The sequence below is a fragment of the Bos taurus genome, chromosome 13 (genome assembly GCF_002263795.3).
Source record: "Bos taurus isolate L1 Dominette 01449 registration number 42190680 breed Hereford chromosome 13, ARS-UCD2.0, whole genome shotgun sequence".
Lineage (NCBI taxonomy): Eukaryota > Metazoa > Chordata > Mammalia > Artiodactyla > Bovidae > Bos > Bos taurus.
Genome location: NC_037340.1, coordinates 7333216 through 7354699, shown reverse-complemented (window position 1 = coordinate 7354699; position 21484 = coordinate 7333216). Strand labels below are relative to the sequence as shown.

Genomic DNA, 21484 nt, shown 5'->3' with positions numbered 1-21484 from the left:
CATGAAATTAAAAGACGCTTACTCCTTGGAAGGAAAGTTACGACCAACCTAGACAGCATATTCAAAAGCAGAGGCATTACTTTGCCAACAGAGGTTTGTCTAGTCAAGGCTATGGTTTTTCCTGTGGTCATGTATGGATGTGAGAGTTGGACTGTGAAGAAGGCTGAGCACCAAAGAATGGATGCTTTTGAACTGTGGTGTTGGAGAAGACTCTAGAGAGTCCCTTGGACTGCAAGGAGATCCAACCAGTCCATCCTAAAGGAGATTGGTCCTGGGTGTTCTTTGCTAAAGCTGAAACTGCAGTACTTTGGCCACCTCATGCGAAGAGTTGACTCATTGGAAAAGATTCTGATGCTGGGAGGGATTGGGGGCAGGAGGAGAAGGGGACGACAGAGGATGAGATGGCTGGATGGCATCACCGACTCGATGGACATGAGTTTGAATGAACTCTGGGAGTTGGTGATGGACAGGGAGGCCTGGCGTGCTGCGATTCATGGGGTCGCAAAGAGTCGGACACGACTGAGAGACTGAACTAACTAACTAAAAAGTATGGGTGCATATAAAGAATGAAGTACTGATGCATGCTATAAAGTGAATGAACCTTGAAAGTACTATGCTGAGTGAAAGAAGCCAGTCACAAAGTGGCATAGATTTTGTATTAAATATCCAGCACAAACCATAGAGATTAGTGGTTGAGGGGTGGGCGGTGTTGAAGTGTCTTGTATGCTTCAACCTGAAGAGAGGGACTTGAACTCTCAACCTGATGGAACCTGAAGAAAGAAAGGTTCCTTTTTGAGAAGAATTAGATGTTCTAAAATTGACCGTGGTGATGGTTCTGCATATCTGTCAATGCACTAAAAACCACTGAATTATATTCTTTAAATGGCTGAATTCTGTGGTAAAGCTCTTAAGTTTATTAATATTGGTGTGGAGGGTGGATTTGTATCATTTGGGACTGATTTTTGACTTAAGTGCTTGATTCATCAAGAGTTGGTTTTTTTTTTTTTTTTTTTTTTTTTATGATATAAGGTAGGAATTCAATTTCAACTTCTTCTGCATGGCAGATCTTTTAAATTCTTTTTATAGAATAAATCTCTCCTTACCCCTAGAACTCAGACATACCACCTCTTTCAGGTACCAGAGTTTCAAACCTGTAAGGATCTATTGATTGGGTCCCTGATTTATATTGGTCAGTAAGTTACTCTGCCTAAGCCTGGGCCACTAACACTTCCTAAAACTGGATAGAGAGCTTTACTGATTCACACACCCGCCTTTGCCCTAGGCCAGTTGGTGACTGCTCTGTGAGGAAACCAAATGCCCCCACCACCATGAGCAGCGAGTGCTGGAAAGTGCTGCCCTGTGCAGACCCTTCAGGGGAGAGCCAGGCTGCAGTTAGAGCAAGAAGATGCAGAAAACCTGCAGAGATGCAGTGTTTGGGTTTTTGCTGATGATGTACCACAAATTCCGGAGAACTCAGTGATAGAGAATTGAAGGGAGAGGGAGATGTGACAGATGAGTGGGTGTGTGGGTAACTTCTGAGAATTAGACTGTGGTGAGGCTGTGAGTGTTGAGAATTAGGGAGGGAAGAGTATCTGCTGTTGCCATGGATGCACCAACCTTGTTGTTCTGTCGCTCAGTCATGTCTGACTCTTTGAGACCCCTTGGACTGCAGCAGGCCAGGCTTCCCTGTCCTTCACCATCTCCTGAGTTTGCTTAAACTCATGTCCATCAAGTCAGTGATGCCATCCAAACATCTCATCCTCTGTTGTCCCCTTCTCCTGCCTTCAGTCTTTCCCAGCATCAGGGCTTTTTCCAGTGAGTCGGCTCTTTGCATCAGTTGGCCAAAGAGTTGGAGCTTCAGCTTCAGCCTCAGACCTTCCAATGAATATTCAGGGTTGGTTTGCTTTAGGATTGACTGGTTTGGTGTCCTTGCAGTCCAAGGGACTCTCAAGAGTCTTCTCCAACACCACAGTTCGAAGGCATCAATTCTTCAGTGCTTAGCCTTTTTTATTGTCCAGCTCTCACATCCATACATGATTACTGGAAAACCATAGCTTTGACGATATGCCAACCTGCGGCCGCTGCTGCTAAGTTGCTTCAGTCGTGTCTGACTTTGTGTGACCCCATAGACGGCAGGCAGCCCACCAGGCTCAGCCGTCCCTGGGATTCTCCAGGCAAGAACACTGGCGTGGGTTGCCATTTCCTTCTCCAGTGCATGAAAGTGAAAAGTGAAAGTGAAGTCGCTCAGTCATATCCGACTCTTGGCGAGCCCATGGACTGCAGTCTACTAGGCTCCTCTGTCCGTGGGATTTTCCAGGCAAGAGTACTGGAGTGGGGTGCCATTGCCTTCTCCATATGCCAACCTAGTCACCTCCTTATCCTTTTCTAGGGAGGGGCATATTTACTTTACATTCAAGGCTTCCCCTTGACTCCTCTTGATGTGAGGATGCCTTTACAAGTGAGGCCAGTGTAACTAAAGAATATACTGTTTTAATCCCAGGGCCCAGGGGCCCGCTTCTGAACCCTTGTCATGGAAAGAGTTGACTGTATTCCACAGTGCTATCTTTGTTTCTGGCTTTTAAAATACTTTAGTATTCTAGAGTTTCACTATGGTATGTATCTAAGTCATTTTTTGCTTGGTAGCTTTAATCTTGCTTAGAATTAATTGGATAACCAGAATTATTCCAAAAACTTCTCAGCCCTTTTCTCTTAAAATATCCGTCATCTTTATTTTCTCCTTCTGAGAATCCCATTTGATTTGTGTGGTACGTTCTCATTCTGAATCTAACTCATGGCTTCCATACCTTTGAGTCTGTTGTGCAGCGTGCTAGGTAATTTCTTCAGTTCTTTCTTTCAGTTCATTAATTTTTTCTTTACCTCTGTCTGCTGTTTATCTTGGTTGACTTTATAATTTCAGTTGTTTTTCATTTCTGGAAATTTTTTCCTTCTCTAATCTGTCTTATACCTTTAATAATCTTATCTTTTAATTTCTTTTGTTTCTCTAAACTGTGCTGACTTTATATTCTGTATAATTCCAAAATCTTTAGCCTTTGTAGGTCTGACTTGTTTCCGTTTACTCTGGTTCATATTGAATTTTTATTATGATCTCATTGTTCCTGAATCTTTTTTTACCTATGGGAATTCTCAGAGGCCTGAGTCAAAAAAACATGCTTCTTTTAGAGAGTATTTGCCAGGTACCTAAGGGCACTCCCAATCCTGGACCAATTGAAACCAAATTTTTGGATTAGGGTTTTGGAGCCACACAAATAGTGTGAATCCTAGCCACAAACCCATGGATGTGGGGGCCTGTGGTTATAAATTCTCTGAGGGAGAAAATATGTTTTTACCTCTTTTGTTCTGCCCGTGGCCAAAGCCAAGAAAGGCATGTATTCCTTCTAAACCATTGGAGGAGGAGCATCATCTCCTAAAGGACCCTGGCCTCATGGTGGTGGTCTCTGCTGAGGCCTGCAATTAGATCGAGCTCCAAACTCAGTCCCCTGCCTCCTTGGCTGGCAGCCCATTAAAACCCAAGATCCATGCTGAACCAGAGCAGATTAGTGTATGTCCCCAAGGAAAATCCCTATGTCTAAGCTAGTTAAACATTTCCCTTTGAGCTTTCTTATTTTGACTAGATTCCAAAAAATTCCCTTAGCTTCCTTATGTCTTAGCCATTCATTTAAGTTTTCATTTATTTTCTACTTTGTCTGTAAACATTATGGATAAAAAGTGACAATAGAAAAGTAGTTCTTCAGTCTTCTTTGCCACAAATTAAAGAGCAGAATGGCTTCATCAGACTTGGCCAGAGTTTTACTCTGTGAGTATTAAGGACAGCTTACTATTATGTACATTATGATCACAAGCTACTTGAAAGGCAAAGACAACATACAAATAAAGTACAGACAAATACAGGAAACAATAGCTTCCTAATGAAGCCCAAATGTCTTGTATTTGAAGTCAGCTTTGTAAGAACATTTGATTCTAAGAAGCAGGGACAGCTTAGTTCACAGTGAAATGAATATACTTGCAAATGGAAGACATCCTTCTATAGGAGGGTAAAAGGGGTTTCAGAAGAGGGTAGAGGATGATAAGCCCAAATTCAAGGCAAATGTAAACCAGTTGCTACCCACTGAAATGGCTTCTGGACAGTGAACAACAATAAAAAGCCTTAACATTTATTCATTTAGTGCATATTTTGGGATGTCTTCTTTGAATACCTCATTGACTTTTTTAGGAGAAACAGAATTAAGTGTTACATGAGAAGCCTTCCCAGTCGAAGTAGCTTACCTGTACTACTCTCTTCTCTTTATTATAACTGTCTGTGTTGTTCCCATGTAGTAGATATAACAGTATTCTGACAGTGTTAAGTGCATACAGAGAGCTTTTGTTGGCTCTGTCTGGATGATTGGTAAATTCTGTTATTTACTGTTGTTCCCAGAGCTAGTTGTTATTTTACTTTTTAATTTCATGAATTTATTGCCCCCTGTCTATAAGGTTGGGAACAAAGTTGACTTATGTATCCCTTCAACTGCACTTGGATTCATTCAACAGAGCGTGTGCTATGTAGTAGGCCCTCCACTAGCATAGGGTTACCTTTGTTGGGGTTTAAAAAAAAGCAAGCTGTAGCCTCTACCATCATGGAGCTTGCAACCTAGTAAGGGAGATAGCCATTAATAATAGTTTAAAAAAAGATCACACAAATAAGTGTAAAGTTGCAACTGTATTAAATAGAGCAGAATAAAAGAATATATACCGTAAGAGTTTAGGAAAAAAAGAGTTACAGAAGTTCAGATTATGAACCAAATTGTGAACAATGTTCTAAACAACTTTTTATGAACAAATCTTGAACCAAGTTGAAAACATTTCAAATCTTCATCTTTCTCATTACGAAGATTTGTAGTTTTGCATATCTGATATGCTTGAAGGAAGGATAAGTTAATCTCTCTCTCCCCCCACCATTGGAGAAAACTGACCAGTTTGAAGGGGTATTTTTGATGTCAGTGTTCCTCAGGGCATGGTTGGTTATTTTCCTCTAAAAACCCTTAGAGCCAGAGTGAATTCCTTGTTGGGAGTTCAGTTGGTGATGGTAGTTAGTTACATTTTACAAGCTACTTTTGGAATTGAGTATTACCATGGCCTCATTTAAACATAAAACATACATAAATAAAGATTGAACCATAAGTGTTCATAAATATTTTCAGTGGATCCTGAGTTCTTACATACATTTTTAAAAAGTGCCAGTTTCAGCCTATATCAGAAATCTTAAAATATTTATTTTATTTTTATAAACAAAACCAACTATAGTACCTAGTTGAGTTATTATAAGTTATTATTCATGTCCTGCCCTTTGAAGACTTTTCAAAATTTGAAATGAGCTAGGTCAGAAGAAATGTATATTCTTATTTTAGTGGCTTTTGAAAGAATATTTGAAAGTATTTTTGTGTGTATGCAAACTGCCAAAATAATTCTGAATAAATGCACTTAAATTATTATTGTTAAAATTGAGTCATCTAAGTTCATGGTTAGTTTTAAAGAGTTTCTCACCCCTTATTTGTAGGATTATTAATGTTATTTTTAACTAATTCAACAGCCCTTGAATATATGCTTAAAATTTTTAAAAAACAAACGCACAAAACTAGACATTTATAATGAAGTTGTTTTTCAGTCACATAGTGGCTACTCTCAAATAAGGCTAAAACTGTTTGAAGAATGTTCTTGTGCTTATGCCAAGAAGCTTCTGGGATGGGCATATTTTTAAGAATTTAGAATATAAACAGCTGTGATCTGTGGCAGAGATTTAAATGACCTCATGATGACAGCAAGAACAAAGCATTTTTAAGCTATCGTGGTGGTGTATTAATTCATTGCAATGTGTTTGTCATTCTACTATTTTGGTGTATTAAGTGAGAGCCAAGCAAAAAATTTCAGACTGGATTTAACTGAAGATGCTATTTCTTTAGTTATAAACAAATTAAATACTAGGAAAATATTTCCCAAGAATGATATTTTATGAATTATTCTAGAGCTGTAGTTCCTTAAAAAAAAAAAAAAAATTGCATGAACCACTTCGGGATGAAGGCCATTTATTTAGATCCTAAAGTTTTGATTCATTTTCTGTTGGAAAGACTATGTTCCAAACATGAAAGATCAAACACTTGGCTTAAAATAAGAATTCTTTCTTCAAGACAGATCAATTAAGTGCTTATTAAGTACTTACTATGTGTCTGGCGCTATGCTAAATATTATGGGATACAAAAGAAGGTGACTTTAGCTGCCTTTGTTCTGGTTGAAAGAAAAGGCATACTCAGTTGAAATTGCTAAAGTAGGAAAGACATTATTATAATCAAGTACCAAATAAAATAATACATAGTTTATGTGACACAAATATTGAAATATGGCCCTTCTTTTCAGAAGTGACTTCTAATCATTGTCAAGAACAGTGGTTCTCTGAGTTGAGATTTTTCTCCCCAAGAGGACACTGGCAACTCTGGAGAAATTTTTGATTTTCGTGACTGGGGCTACTGGCAGCTAGTATGATAGACCAGATAACATTGCTTAACATCCTACAGTGCACAGGATAGTCCTTCACAACAGAGAATTATCTGGTCCAAAATGACAGGCATACTGCAATAAGAAACCTTCATGTAGCGCCTGCAAATGTCAGGACCAGTAAGTCGTGAAATTGGGAGACAGACTCCCACCTTCCTCGAGACCTCTGTTGCCCCATAATGCTGTTTGCCTGAGGCCCTTTGGGTCCTTCCACAGAAATGAGTGTTGAAGATCTATAAACTTTTGAACATTGTAGACAAGTTTTTCTAGTACAGTGTTTCAGAGAGAGATTCCATAGTTCTTATCAAGTTAAAAGGATATCCATGTCCTTCCACAGAAATGAGTGTTGAAGATCTATAAACTTTTGAACATTGTAGACAAGTTTTTCTAGTACAGTGTTTCAGAGAGAGATTCCATAGTTCTTATCAAGTTATAAGGATATCCATGCATGTCCCCCCAAAAATGTCAGGACCCAGTCATCACATTGGAGTAGTTCTTAGAGATTGAAACCCATTAAACCAGTGGTCTAGTCGTGTAAAAGAAACACCTTTCTTAACATCATGCCAAGATAGGAGTAGAGTTTATGTTTCAAGGATTAAAATTAACCATAGAAGACATTTTGGTGGGGTGGGGGTGGGGGACTCTAAATATATTGCTTAATTTAGTATTTTGGAGTAGTAAAATCTTTCATGTTTGAGGAAACTGTAGTAGAATACCTTAAAGATTATTATTTAAACATATTTAATAACAATACTGTGCATTTAGAATTTGAGACTGGACTGTGTGCTGACCTACAGGCATAATATATAAATTAGTTTATTTTCCTACTTGAAATCAACTTGTTTTGTCAGGATTTGCTGCTTTCTCCCAAGTGAGTACCAGTGTTTACATTTCCTAAGGTGCTATGTATCTGTTGCTTCAGTCAGAGATCTGGACATGTTTTCTACAGTTCACATTTCTCCTGAAAACTGCTTAGTAAAGTGAACTGTGTTTTTTTTACAAGAAACATTTTTGAATTGAGAGTTGAGTTTCTGATTTGGCATCCCATAAATCAGAGTATTCTCATAAACCAGACATAGCAGTAGTGTGTCATAAAAACTAATCTAAGTAACCTTGAGTATGCATATACCTTAATGCTTTTCTAAGTTATAGAAATTTAGAGATTAAGTCTTGGTTTATAAGCCAAAGAGGGGATCTTTGAAATCATCTGTTCCAGCTATTTCATGCTATTCTTTGGGGCTAAGGACCCAAAGTATGACTTTCAGTTCTTTTGTGCATTTGGACTTTTACCAGATATTTTCTTTTAAGAGGGAAAACAGTGTATGTGGGAGGAGGAAGTTGTATGCTTCTGATCCAGCCCAGCCTCACTTTGCAGATAAGGAACCTGAGACCCAAAGCTTTAGATTTTACTCATGGACTATGCGTTTCTTTATTCTCGACCAAACCAGCATTTTAGATGGATCTGGTAATGGTATAGAGGATAATTAGGAGTTAAAAGTCTAACTGTATATAGCTTCCTTATTCTGTGTTCTTAGGCAAGTTCCTGAATATCCTCAGTCTCAGTATACTCATCAGGGAAGAAGGGAATTATATCCTTAGAATGGTTTTCACTTTCTTAGAATTTAGAATGTATCTGGAAAGATGATCTGGATTGACCTTGTCTCTCGAATCATTCCATTAATTTCATAATGGATTTTGTGTTCTCCAAATATTAAAGACCCCTCTTCCCAAACTGAACATGATCTCCCAAAAATACTCCAGAATAAACATTTTTTTTATCAAAGGTGATAACACAGTCATTGCATTTCCTTTACTGTGGCAGTAGTAAGGTCTTCATGAACTGATAGATCAGCCTTGGGTCTTTTTCTTTCTTCTCACCCCTCTCTAGTTATTGCATTAGCGACCGATAAACATTTCAGGAACCACAGAATATAAGGAGCAACAAACCTATAAGAGCGAATAACATCACTGAAAGAACTTAAACCATACAAAGTGGAATCTGAACATGATGGCCCTTTTGATCTTAAAGATGTATACTCACAGAATGAGTCCTTGATAAGAAATTACAAGAATTCTTTCCTCCTGGGTTATTTCCACAGAGATTGTCTTACTAACTTTTGTTAATTTTTGTTAGTCACCTATAGTTTCCAGGGAATATAAGCTTTTACTTGGGCAACAGAAGCAAGTAGAAATAACTGTGTTAAAGGCCAGTTACCTTTAGAGTCTCAAGTGGTTAAATTACATACCAAGAAATAAAGTTTGAGCCTAAGTAAAGGAGTTTTCTTTAGTAGCTTGACCATATATTTAGCTGCTGGGTTGGTTTGTTTATCTATTTTGGTTTGGTTAGGTTTATAGTTGTTTGTTTTTAGTAAATAGCTTTGATGTAAGTTGATACTATGTTACTCTTTGACATTGGAGTATTCATTTTTTCTTGTTTATCTAGTAAATATATTAAAATAATCTTTTTTGGTTAATTACATTTTAAAGTGAGTGAAGAGATAACATTTTAAACTAAACTATTTGTGTTTTCCCTTAGGCCTTAAAGAAAGTGCAGAAGAGATGGTCAAAAACAAATTGGAAGGAAAGGATAAACTGACCCCTTGGGAACAATTTTTAGAGAAGAAGAAAGAGAAAAAAAGGCTGAAAAAGAAACAGAAGGTATCAATAATTATGATTGAGTAATTATCGAATAGCCACTAAGTATCAGAAGGTACCAGTGCTTGGCACCCATTGTCTTGTAACGTAACCACTCACTGGGGTAGGTTAAGTGTTTTCTGCAAGGCTACACAATGATGCATAAAACCTGTAAAAGCCCAGAGCCACTGTAAATGCTGTGCTCTAATATTTTACATTTATGTGCTACCTCAATAAAATGCATAGTTTAGTACATTTCTAGATGTAAGACAGTTTGATTCTGTTCTGTGTTTGTGAGAAAGAGAGGTACAGACAGACATTTTTACTTGAGCATATATAGAGAGAAACATTTTCAAAATGAATGAAATTTTTTCTGTATATTTCTCAAGATGCTTTTTTCACTATTTGTGAAATTTTTCAGTATTTGTGTATAGATCTTTTAACATATTGTCATTAGACCCCTTTTTTGAAGATATTTTGTCTGTGCTAATATGTTGTCTGTGAAAAATCAATTTGACTCCCATGATTCAGAAATAACATCTTTCCAGAGTTAGAGTCCTTAATAATAACAGAGACACTTAGGGTTCCTGCCAATAAAAATATTCTGTCTTGTCAATGAAATGCAGCATCCTAGCAGTTCATTCATTATCTTAAGATTATATCACTAGTCAGAGAATTTTACAACCTGAGGAATCTTAAATGATTACTTTTAGTCCAACCCTGATGTTTTATATTGATAGTTGTAGAAAATGAAGTGCTTCCTCTAGGAATACGCACCTCGTTAATTGCCAGGCTGGTGCCAGAATCCAGTCTCTTGCTCCAGTGCTTTCTGCTGTACTGGAGTGTTTCTCTGTGCTATGCAAGAACTGCAGTATTGAAAGAGGGCTTCGGAGTTGAATGATGCAGTGGACTGACTTTTGTACTCCTGTTATACTCCATGTTTCTGGAAATGGATAGAAAAATGAGGAAATGAGGTCAGAGCCCTGCCTGCATTGATATTCTGCCTCTCCCAGGCAGTAAAATATCTTTAAAATGGAATAATTCCACAAGTTATTAAGCCATCATTTAATGGAAGACTTACAAGTAGGTCTGCATGGGGTCAGTAAAGTAGTCACTCTTCTGTGAGACATTTAGCAGCTGTTTGATTTTCATTTGATTGGTACTTTGATATTATCTTGTGCTTTTACCGTTTCCCTTTAATGAGCTTAGACTGGACTAGTTTTATCAACGATATTAAAAATAGGTTTGTTGAGTGCTCAGTTTGTTCTAGACTGAGTGTTAGACTTGGTGATTCAGCAGACCTCTTCCACCTCATGAGATTCTCCACATAAAGGAGAATCTGAAGAATTCAGGTTAAAAATATTTTTCCCCCAACTCTTTGTCACTTCAATTTGATACTAAGAGATTATTACTGAAGAAATGAATATATGTTTATTTGCCATAGTTGATACAGCTGTACTTTAGATATAAAAGAACAGTTTTAAAAATATGTAAATATATATGTAGTTAGATATATAAGTATTTTAGAATCTTTGCTATAGACATCATATTACTGCTAAACCGATTATAATAATTTGGTGAAAAATTCTTAGTAGTCCTTGTTCTCAAAAGGATAGTAATACCAAAATGAACATTCCTTAGGGTTTGGCAAGTCTTCTTCAGCATGTAGGATAATGTTTAGCAATGTGCATTCTAAACGTTTTTCTTTTTTTTTTAATATAAATTTACTTATTTTAATTAGAGGCTAATTACTTTACAATATTGTATTGGTTTTGCCATACATTGACATGAATCATCCACGAGTGTACACGTGTTCCCCATCCTGAACCCCCCTCCCACCTTGCTCCCCATCCCATCCCTCAGGGTCATCCCAGTGCACCAGTCCTGAGCACCCTGTCTCATGCATCGAACCTGGACTGGCGATCCATTTCACATATGATAATGTACATGTTTCAATGCCATTCTCCCAAATCATCCCACCCTCGCCCTCTCCCACAGAGTCCAAAAGACTGTTCTATACATCTGTGTCTCTTTTGCTGTCTTGCATACAGGGTTATCGTTAGCATCTTTCTAAATTCCATATATACACGTTAGTATACTGTATTGGTGTTTTTCTTTCTGACTCACTTCACTCTGTATAATAGGCTCCAGTTTCATCCACCTCATTAGAACTGACTCAAATGTATTCTTTTTAATGGTTGAGTAATATTCCATTGTGTATATGTACCACAGCTTTCTTATCCATTCATCTGCTGATGGACATCTAGGTTGCTTCCATGTCCTCGCTATTATAGACAGTGCTGTGATGAACATTGGGGTACACGTGTCTCTTTCAATTCTGGTTGCCTCGTTGTGTACGCCCAGCAGTGGGATTTCTGGGTCCTATGGCAGTTCTGTTTCTAGTTTTTTAAGAAATCTCCACACTGTTCTCCATAGTGGCTGTACTAGTTTGCATTCCCACCAACAGTGTAAAAGGGTTCCCTTTTCTCCACACTCTCTCCAGCATTTATTGCTTGTGGACATTTGGATAGCAGGCATTCTGACTGGCGTGAAATGGTACCTCATTGTGGTTTTGATTTGCATTTCTCTGATAATGAGTGATGTTGAGCCTCTTTTCATATGTTTGTTAGCCATCTGTATGTCTTCTTTGGAGAAATGTCTATTTAGTTCTTTGGCCCATTTTTTAATTGGGTCGTTTATTTTTCTGGAATTGAGCTGCAGGAGTTGCTTGTATATTTTTGAGATTAATTCTTTGTCAGTTGCTTCATTTGCTATTATTTTCTCCCATTCTGAAGGTTGTCTTTTCACCTTGCTTATAGTTTCCTTTGTTGTGCAAAAGCTTTTAATTTTAATTAGGTCCCATTTGTTTACTTTTGCTTTTATTTCCAATATTCTAGGAGGTGGGTCATAGAGGATCCTGCTGTGATTTATGTCGGAGAGTGTTTTGCCTATGTTCTCCTCTAGGAGTTTTATAGTTTCTGGTCTTATGTTTAGATCTTTAATCCATTTCGAGTTTATTTTTATAGTGTATGGTGTTAGAAAGTGTTCTAGTTTCATTCTTTTACAAGTGGTTGACCAGTTTTCCCAGCACCACTTGTTAAAGAGATTGTCTTTTCTCCATTGCATATTCTTGCCTCCTTTGTCGAAGATAAGGTATCCATAGGTGCATGGATTTATCTAAATATTTTTCTTAAAATGACACATATTGTAGATTCCTGGGGATAAACTCCATCTGGTTAGTCTGATCTTAGTTTGCATATATTCTATTTACTTTATAGACTTGATTTTTTTTTTTTAACTTAAATACACTAATTTAGTAAACTTTTCAAATTTGATTAGGGAAAATGTAAACAATTGATGTGCCTAAAATTAGTGCAGAAGTTTTCTTGAATGGATTATAGATTAAGTAATTGTTGAAATTGGGTGATGAGAACAGGAGGTTCATTATACCTTGCTTAAGCTTTTGTATTTTTGAAATTTCATAACATTTTCTTTAATTAACCAGCAGATAAATTGCATTAAATAATGATTTGAAAGATAACCCACAATGCACTTGTTCAGTCGCTAAGTCATCTCTGATTCTTTGTGACCCCGTGGACTGCAGCCTGCCAGGCTTCCACAGTGAACTACTTCATGTTATTGTTAATCACTGCCATTTCTCAATTTTGTGAGAGATTAAGGCTACCTGACGTCACTGATCACCCATCTAAAAGTATTCTTTTCCTTGAACGTGTTTTATTTTTGTCTCTTCTGGAATTTCCTATCTTTAATTATTATTGCTATATACCTTTGTTGTTTAGGGCTTCCCTCGTAGTTCAGTCAGTAAAGAATCTGCCTGCAATGCAGGAGACCCAGGTTCAGTCCCTGGGTCGGGAAGATCCCCTGGAGAAGGGAATGGCAACCCACTCCAGTGTTATTGCCTGGAGAATCCCATGGACAGAGGAGCCTGGCAGGCTACCATCCGTGGGATTGCATAGAGTTGGACACAACTTAGCAACTAAACCACCACCATACCTTTGTGTATATGGCTAATTTCTTTTAATAGATCATAAAATTTTTGAAGACAGAAACCATATATCTGATAACTCTTATCTCTCTCAAAAGCCCTGTATAGTTCCTGCATTTATAAAGTATTCCATAAGTATTTGTTGAACAAACAAAAGAGTTAATTAGAAGTTATTTTGTAAACTTAGCCATTTTTGAAAACCAGTTTAATTTTAGATTGAACTGCTTGATTTAAAAGAAATTAGGTTTTTCTTCACATTTATTTGTTTTGGTCCTTACAATAAACTGTATTTATTTTTTATATTCATCTTTAAGGCTCTTGCTGAAGAGGCCAGTGAAGATGATGTTCCCTCTGATGTTGATATGAATGACCCATACTTTGCCGAAGAAGCTAAAAAAATAGGTAAGCCAACCCATATTTGTAATCTTCAGTTGGAATCTAAAGCAAAAAAGGTGACATGGGTAGAAACAATGTAAACTATGCATTCTTTCAGAATCCCCAGAATTTGTGTAGCTCCCTAGTGGCTTATAAGCAAGTTTGTCCTGTTAGATGTAACCACTGATCAGAGAGGAGGGTCAGCATGTCCCCTGTACGTACAAGAAGTAATTTCATTATAGGAGGCTTTGGGTGAACATGATTAATTTCATAGTTTACTAGGGATTCCTTTCTAGGTAGATTGATTATAAAAGGATGAGGAAAAAAGGAAGTCATATCTTTGTGTGCTTTCACTGCTTTTTTATAACACATCCACTCCAGGTGTCTCTTTGCAAAGTCTGTGAAGAATTGAAAGTATGAAATAAATCCATTTGTGTTTATGTGGATATGTTAAAATTTTTACATGGCTTGCATGTGTGAAACGTGTACATAGTGTGAAAACTTTTGGCTCCAGTTGACCCAGCATCTATGTTTCATTTTATCCCATTTCATTTATTCTGCTTCATAATTAGCTTTCATGTAGCTGAAAAGCCAGCTTCCTCCCCTTTTTCCTTGAATCCCTAAATAAACTCTCAGGTATCTGATTTCCAATTTCCAAGGAGCCTTGTTTCCATTGCACATGCACCAGTCAATTCTCTCCTGAATGCATTCATTCTTACCTTTTTCGTACATGTAAGTGTGTGTGTATATAAATATGTGTGGTAAGGTTCAGACCATACTTGGACAAGTCAGTATGGGACCACTGTAAGGTTTTTCCATTTGTTCTCATGCATTTTGCCCTTCCCTGCTCTGCATACCACACACATGAACCCCAAAGGCTTGCTCCTGGAGCAACTCCAAGCTGGCATTGTAAAGAGAAGGATTTTATGAAGTTTCCCTGCTTCTCGTCCCTTGTGACTAGTGGGCCAAAATAGTTCTCTACAGGAAAGTCAGAATTGCTCAAAATTATTTCCTGGTTGTTATAGCCTTTTAGTACTGATGTTTTATTGATGAAAAGGGGATCAAGATGAATGAAGTCTATATTATAGGATGTGAGATTCTTAGGAATTGGAAAGGGAAATGGAAACTTTGCATATTCTTCTTCTTATCATACCTGAGCAGTCATTTCTAAAAGATGATGGATTTTAGCCTTATCCTTGCATTTCAGGAAACCAAGTTTATAATGGAGAAATGTGAAGCATTATCGTTTCCTTGTTCTCATTCCAAAGTGCTTCATTTGGCTTGTGAAATCTGGTCAAACTGCAGAACTCAGAGTAGGATTCAAAGAGTAAGTTATGTAGCTTGGTGGCTTAGGGTAGCTTGTTTCTTGGAATCAGCACATTTAAATTGTGAATAGTTTCCTTGAAAGTTAGTATCAGAAGTTCCAAAGGAAAATACAGATAAAGTTTGCTTGTTTTCAATATACTTTTGATTTCAGAATACTTCCTAGGAATAATAATTTATGTCTTGTTTTCGTTTAAGGAAAAAGTGATTTTTTTTTTATTTACATAAAAATTAGACCAAGAAATGGTCTTACCATATGTTTGTTTATTCATTCTGTCAATAAATATTTTTGAGTACCTGCCAGGTGCTAAGCACTCTGGTATGCTAGAGATACAGTACTAATAATACAAGCAAAGTTACATCCCTCAGAGTTTATGGTTTTAGGGAAGGGAAGACATGAAGTGGTAGTTTAGTCACGAAGTCATGTCCAACTCTTGTGATCCCATGGACTATAACCCACCAGGCTCCTCTATCCATAGGATTTTCCAGGTAGGGCTACTGGGTTGCCATTTCCTTCTCTAGGGGATCTTCCCAACCCAGGGATTGAACCTGGGTCTCTTGCACTGCAGGCAGATTCTTTACAGGTAAACAAATAAGAATGGTATGAGAATATGATCAGCGTTCTAAAGGAACTAATAAATAGGATAATACAGAGCATGTACCTGGGAAGAAGAAGGAGAGTGGCTTTCTTATATAGGGTAGGTGAAGCAAGCTTCTTTCCGATGGTAACATTTGAGCTGAGACCTGCAGAATGAGGAGGAGTCAGGCAGGGAGAGCTGGGGGAAGGAGCATTGCAAATGAGGGGAAAGTGGGTAGAACAGCTGTGAGGTGAGAAAGAATGTGTGGTGGGATTGAAGGACACCATTGTGCCTGGAATGTGGGCAGAAGGGCAGTTTAGTATGAGGCAGGGCCTTGGGTCACAGCAACAAATTTGGATTTTACTCACTGACAATGGGAGGCCAGTAAAGGGTCTTAAAAGATGCTTGCTCCTTGGAAGGAAAGTTATGACCAACCTAGACAGCATATTAAAAAGCAGAGACATTACTTTGTCAGCAAAGGTCCATCTAGTCAAGGCTATGGTTTTTCTAGTAGTCATGTATGGATGTGAGAGTTGGACTATAAAGAAAGCTGAGCGCAGAAGAATTGATGCTTTTGAACTGTGGTGTTGGAGAAGACTCTTGAGAATCCCTGGGACTGCAAGGAGATCCAACCAGTCCATTCTGAAGGAGATCAGTCCTGGGTGTGCCTTGGAAGGACTGATATTGAAGCTGAAACTTCAATACTTTGGCCACCGGATGCAAAGAGTTGACTCATTTGAAAAGACCCTGATGTTTGGAAAGATTGAGGGCAGGAGGAGAAGGGGACGACAAAGGATGAGATGGTTGGATGGCATCACCAACACAATGGACATGGGTTTGGGTGGACTCCAGGAGTTGGTGATGGACAGGGAGGCCTGGCGTGCTGCGGTTCATGGGGTCGCAAAGAGTCGGACACGACTGAGCGACTAAACTGAACTGAAAGGGTCTTAAAGCAAAAATGTGACATGGTATGGTGTGTATGTAAGCCTACTCCTCTGAGTCCTGCAAAGAGAACAGACTGAAGAAAGCATGGTGAGAGCTGAGAGACCAGGCCTTTGCAGAGGTCTAGACAAGAGGTGATGGTTAGTCTAGACAGCTTACTAGTAATAATATTGGAAGAAGGAAACTGAATGGGATTCTAGATATATTTTGGAGGTAGACTTACCAATTTTTTATTTGGATAAGGAAGAAATTTAGCATAACTCCTAGATTCTTGTTTTGAATCTCTGCAGTTGTTGTTCAGTCGCTCAGTCATGTCCGAATGTTTGTGACCCCCATAGACTGCAGTGTGCCAGGCTTCCCTGTCCTTTACCATCTCCCAGAGCTTGCTCATGGTCATGTTTATTGAGTTGGTGATGCCATCCAACTATCTCGTCCTCTGTTGTCCCCTTCTCCTCCCGCCTTCAGTCTTTGCCAGCATCAGGGTCTTTTCCAGTGAATCAGCTCTTCACATCAGGTGGCCAAAGAGTTGGAGCTTCAGCTTCAACATCAGTCCTTCCAGTGAATTTTCAGGGTTGATTTCCTTTAGGATTGACTGGTTTGATCTTGCAGTCCAAGAGACTCATGAGTCTTCTCCAATACCACAGTTCAAAAGCATCAGTTCTTTGGTACTCAGCCTTCTTTATAGTCCAACTCTCACATCCATACATGACTACTGGGAAAACCATAGCTTTGACTAAACCCACCTTTGTCAGTAAAGTGATATCTCTGTTTTTTAATATGCTGTCTAGGTTTGTCATAGCTTTTCTTCCAAGGAGCAAACATCTTTTAATTTCACCATCCTCAGTGATTTTGGAGCCCAAGAAAATAAAGTGTCACTGTTTCCATTGTTTCCCAGTCTGTTTGCCATGAAGTGATGGGACCAATGCCATGATCTTAGTTTTTTGAATGTTGAGTTTTAATACAGCTTTTTCACTCTCCTCTTTTAACCTTCATCAAGAGGCTCTTTAGTCCCTCTTCACTTTCTGCCATAAGGGTGGTGTCATGCATATCTGAGGTTATTAATATTTTTCCCAGCAGTCTTTGATTTTAACTTGTACTTCATCCAGCCCAGTATTTCTCATGATGCACTTTGCATACAAGGTAAATAAGCAGGGTGACAATATACAGCCTTGATGCATTCCTTTCCCAATTTGGAACCAGTTTGTTGTCCCATGTCTGGTTCTAACTGTTGGTTCTTGACCTGTATACAGGTTTCTCAGGAGGCAGGTAAGGTGGTCTGGTATTCCCATCTCTTTAAGAGATTTCCAGAGTTTGTTGTGATCCACACAGTCAAAGGCTTTAGCATAGTCAATGAAGCAGAAGTAGGTGTTTTTCTGGAATTCTCTTGCTTTTTCCTGTGATCCAACAGATGTTGGCAATTTGATCTCTGGTTCCTCTGCCTTTTTTAAATTCACCTTGAACATCTGGAAGTTCTTGATTCACGTACTGTTGAAGCCTAGCTTGGAGGATTTTGAGCATGATCTTTCTAGCATGTGAAATGAGTGCAATTGTGCAGTAGTTTGAACATTCTTTGGTATTGCCATTCTTTGGGATTGGAATGAAAACTGACCTTTTCCAGTCCTGTGGCTGTGATAATGTTCTTCTATTTACTGAGTTAAGGAGAATCTTAGGAAAGGATCAGTAGGATACAATTGGTCTAAGATGTCAATCAGATGGCTACATGGAGGTATTAGGTTAGCATTCATATATGAGCTTTGGAGATCAGCTGAAAAGTCAGATTGCAAGTATATACTTAGGAATTGTTAGCTTATAAATAGTATTTCAAACCACAGAATGAAAGGTAGGAAGCACTGGTGAGAGAGGAAGATGCAGGTTTGGGCTCTGAAGTCAAGAGCCTACATAAAGTACCCTGTCCTGGAGAAGGTGTGCCTGGAAGGTAGGAAAGTTTAAGAAGCTGAGAAGGAACAGCTGTGAGATAGGAAAAGCATTTGTGTCTGGAAGGGTATATAGTTCAGTTCCCACAGTTGAGCAGGACAGAGACATTCTAAGCCAGATGGACTTGGGTGTGTTTATAACACCTTTATCCTAGGCAGTTCCAGGGCTAACTTACACACTGTTCAAAAAATACGGAGAAATCGAGTTCACTGACTGATGCCAGACCTGGTATTTGGCTCAAGTTAGGAGCCAATATGGAGAAGGCAATGGCAAGCCACTCCAGTACTCTTGCCTGGAAAATCCCATGGATGGAGGAGCCTGGTAGGCTGCAGTCCATGGGGTTGCTAAGAGTCGGACGCAACTGAGCAACTTCACTTTCACTTTTCACTTTCACGCAATGGAGAAGGAAATGGCAACCCACTCCAGTGTTCTTGCCTGGAGAATCCCAGGGACAGGGGGGCCTGGTGGGCTGCCGTCTATGGGGTCTTACAGAGTTGGACACGACTGACGCGACTTAGCAGCAGCAGCAGCAGGAGCCAATATGAGTACCAGAAATCTTTTTTAGTTCTTCCTTCTGTTTGTTCCCCATACACTGTAAATTTGCTGTATTCTTTCTATTTTATTCTAAGCCGCAAACTCAATATTAGATGAAAGTTTTGAAAATGTACTTCTAGAATGAGTTAAAACATTTTTTTTTTAGAAGTGAGATGGTGAGATAATGTGCTTATTGCTATCTAACTGCATAAACTCTAATAAGATTTTGTTTTTTAAGAAGTAGGAGTGAATTAAAGTATATAACATGTAAATATAGCCTATTAGAGTGTATCCTTTGTCTTGAAAACTTTAGATATCTGATAAAATACCAAGAAAATCTAATAAGGTGAGACTTCCTGGCAGTCCGTTGGTTAAGACTTCATACTTGGAGTGCAGGGGCACAGGTTCAATCCCTGGATGGGAACTAAGGGGGAACTAAGATCTCACAGACCACACAACGTGATGGGAAAAAAAAATCAGTAAAGTAAACGTATTTGGTTCATCCAGCCACTATGGTGAGTGGCTTACAGTATACTACTCATGTATTGTTTTATAGTTTACAAATGCTTTTATAAGCATTTTGTAACTCTTCAAGTGCATTGTAAAGACCAGACCCAGGATCCATATGTGTCAGAGCTGGACACAAGGACTTGCTGGCTTTCCAGGCAAGGCCGAATGCCTTGGTTCAGAGGAAGATACACAGGCTGCATACTGAATCTGGTTATGAATCAGCACTCTTGGGTGCCGTAGCTTGCTGCGAAGTGTGAATCATTACGGGACTTAACACTCCCAGCTGGTCAGTACGGAGACCAGTCTGCCCTCCAGTGAGTTCTCTTAACTGCTGTCCCACAGGAAGTGCTCAACTGAACACTCTGAAAGAACTTTTTTATAGGAACAGTTCTCTAACATTACAAGTAATGGAAAATGAAATTATAAAGATAACATTTCAGAACAGGGACTTTCATTTCCCCAGTAGTCTTCATCTAAATTAGATCTGAAAACTTTCCAAAGGGAAAATGCTTTTTTTTAAAAAAAAATAAATAAATAAATAAAGATGTGCCCACTTACAACAATCTTGTTAACAGTGCAGAAAGGGTATCTACACGTTATTTATCTTCAGACTAAAGAGTTTGGTTTTAGCACACAGTAAATTCTTCTTGAGCAAAGAAATTTTCATCATGTAAAATTAGATATCATTTTTAGTCCCAACCATCTTGGAGATTTTTTTCCTCCCTTACTGAAGTCTTCCTTTCAAGTTTATTTTTATGGCTTTTCACCAGGTTGTTATAAAAATCTGAAACAGTTCATTGTGGGCTCTTTGAAATGATTTCCCACAGCTGTATGTGAAGATCTTTATCTCCTTCATGTATTAATCATGGACAGCCTGATTTTTTCCCGTGCCACAGAGAGAGCTTCTGCATGTGTCACTTGTCTGTTTACTTCAAAAGGAGCCCTGGCCTTAAGAGGGGATAGGAGCAGAGGCAAACTGAGGGTGTGGGAGTCAGACTCTAAGAAAGTGGAACCTTGAGGATACTTTTCTATATGTGTGTATGTGTGTATATATACACACGTACGTGCATGTACTTTACAGCAGAGAAAAGGCTATAATCTCAAAACAGATCATTCTCTGAAAAACATTTGAAACACAGTCTGACTTAGGGATAGAGAAAGGACTACGTACAATAATGTTTCTCCTTGAAAGTGCAGACAGGTAGATGCCTTAGCGGCAGTGAGGAGTGAACCTGGCCACACTTTATACACCATCATCTTCTCTCAGCTGGGCAGGGCTGCCCCCATGCAGAGGGCTAGTGCCCACAAGGCAGCTTCTAAAGTGGTTCCAGAGGGAGGGGACATATGTATTGCTATGGCTGATTTATGTTGATGTATGGCAGAAACCAAAAATGTAACAGTGTTTATAACAATATTATAAAGTGATTGTCCTCCAATTAAAAATAAATAAATTTTTAAAAAACGAAGCTTCTCTTGACTTCCTGTTATCCCCCACTGGATGTGGTTATTCAGCCATCATATGGTCTCTGAAATTTATTATTTCACAACAAAGTGCTTTTTAAATGGAAAGAACTACTCAAGGGAGAGTGACATTTGGTAGTGAAGTGTAGAGTGTGGGGGTTACCAGAGCCTGAACTGGAGTGCTAGGGTTTGACTCATGGTTCCTTTGCTTACTCAGCTTGAGACAAATCACTCATTCTCCCTCTGTTTCAGTTTTGTCAACAACAGAGTGAAAATTGTAATAAATAATAGAATCTACCTCATAGGGTTATTGTGAGGATTAAAGTAGTTCGTATATAAAAGGAAATAAATAGCACTATTTCCTGGTGCATGGTAAGTGCTGTAGCAGTATTAAATTGTTACTATTTTCTAAAGTAGTAACCATTGGTTTCTCTGCATTGGAAGGACAAAACTGAGCTCATCCAAATACAAATAAGACAGTGTCCAGTAGCTCAGAGAAGGTTGACATGGTGTAATAACATTCTGAAAGGTGGCTTTGTGGATTCTGAACCTTCTTACTCTTCAGACTGGTTCTTCATACTTTGACACCAAATTCTCTTTGAACTCTTCCCAACAGACACACAAAAAGAAGAAAAAAAAC

At 38.5% G+C, this 21484-nt stretch overlaps 1 protein-coding gene across 3 annotated transcripts in view; it reads left to right on the top strand.

The window, feature by feature from the left end:
- Positions 1–21484, top strand: part of ESF1 (ESF1 nucleolar pre-rRNA processing protein homolog) — a 66319-nt gene that overhangs the window by 32709 nt on the left and 12126 nt on the right. For all 3 annotated transcript variants that reach the window (XM_005214072.5, XM_005214073.5, NM_001192772.1), the window contains exons 10-11: positions 9083–9204; positions 13501–13588. In XM_005214072.5, the coding sequence (XP_005214129.1) occupies positions 9083–9204; positions 13501–13588 (210 nt within the window). The remainder of the gene's footprint in view (positions 1–9082; positions 9205–13500; positions 13589–21484) is intronic.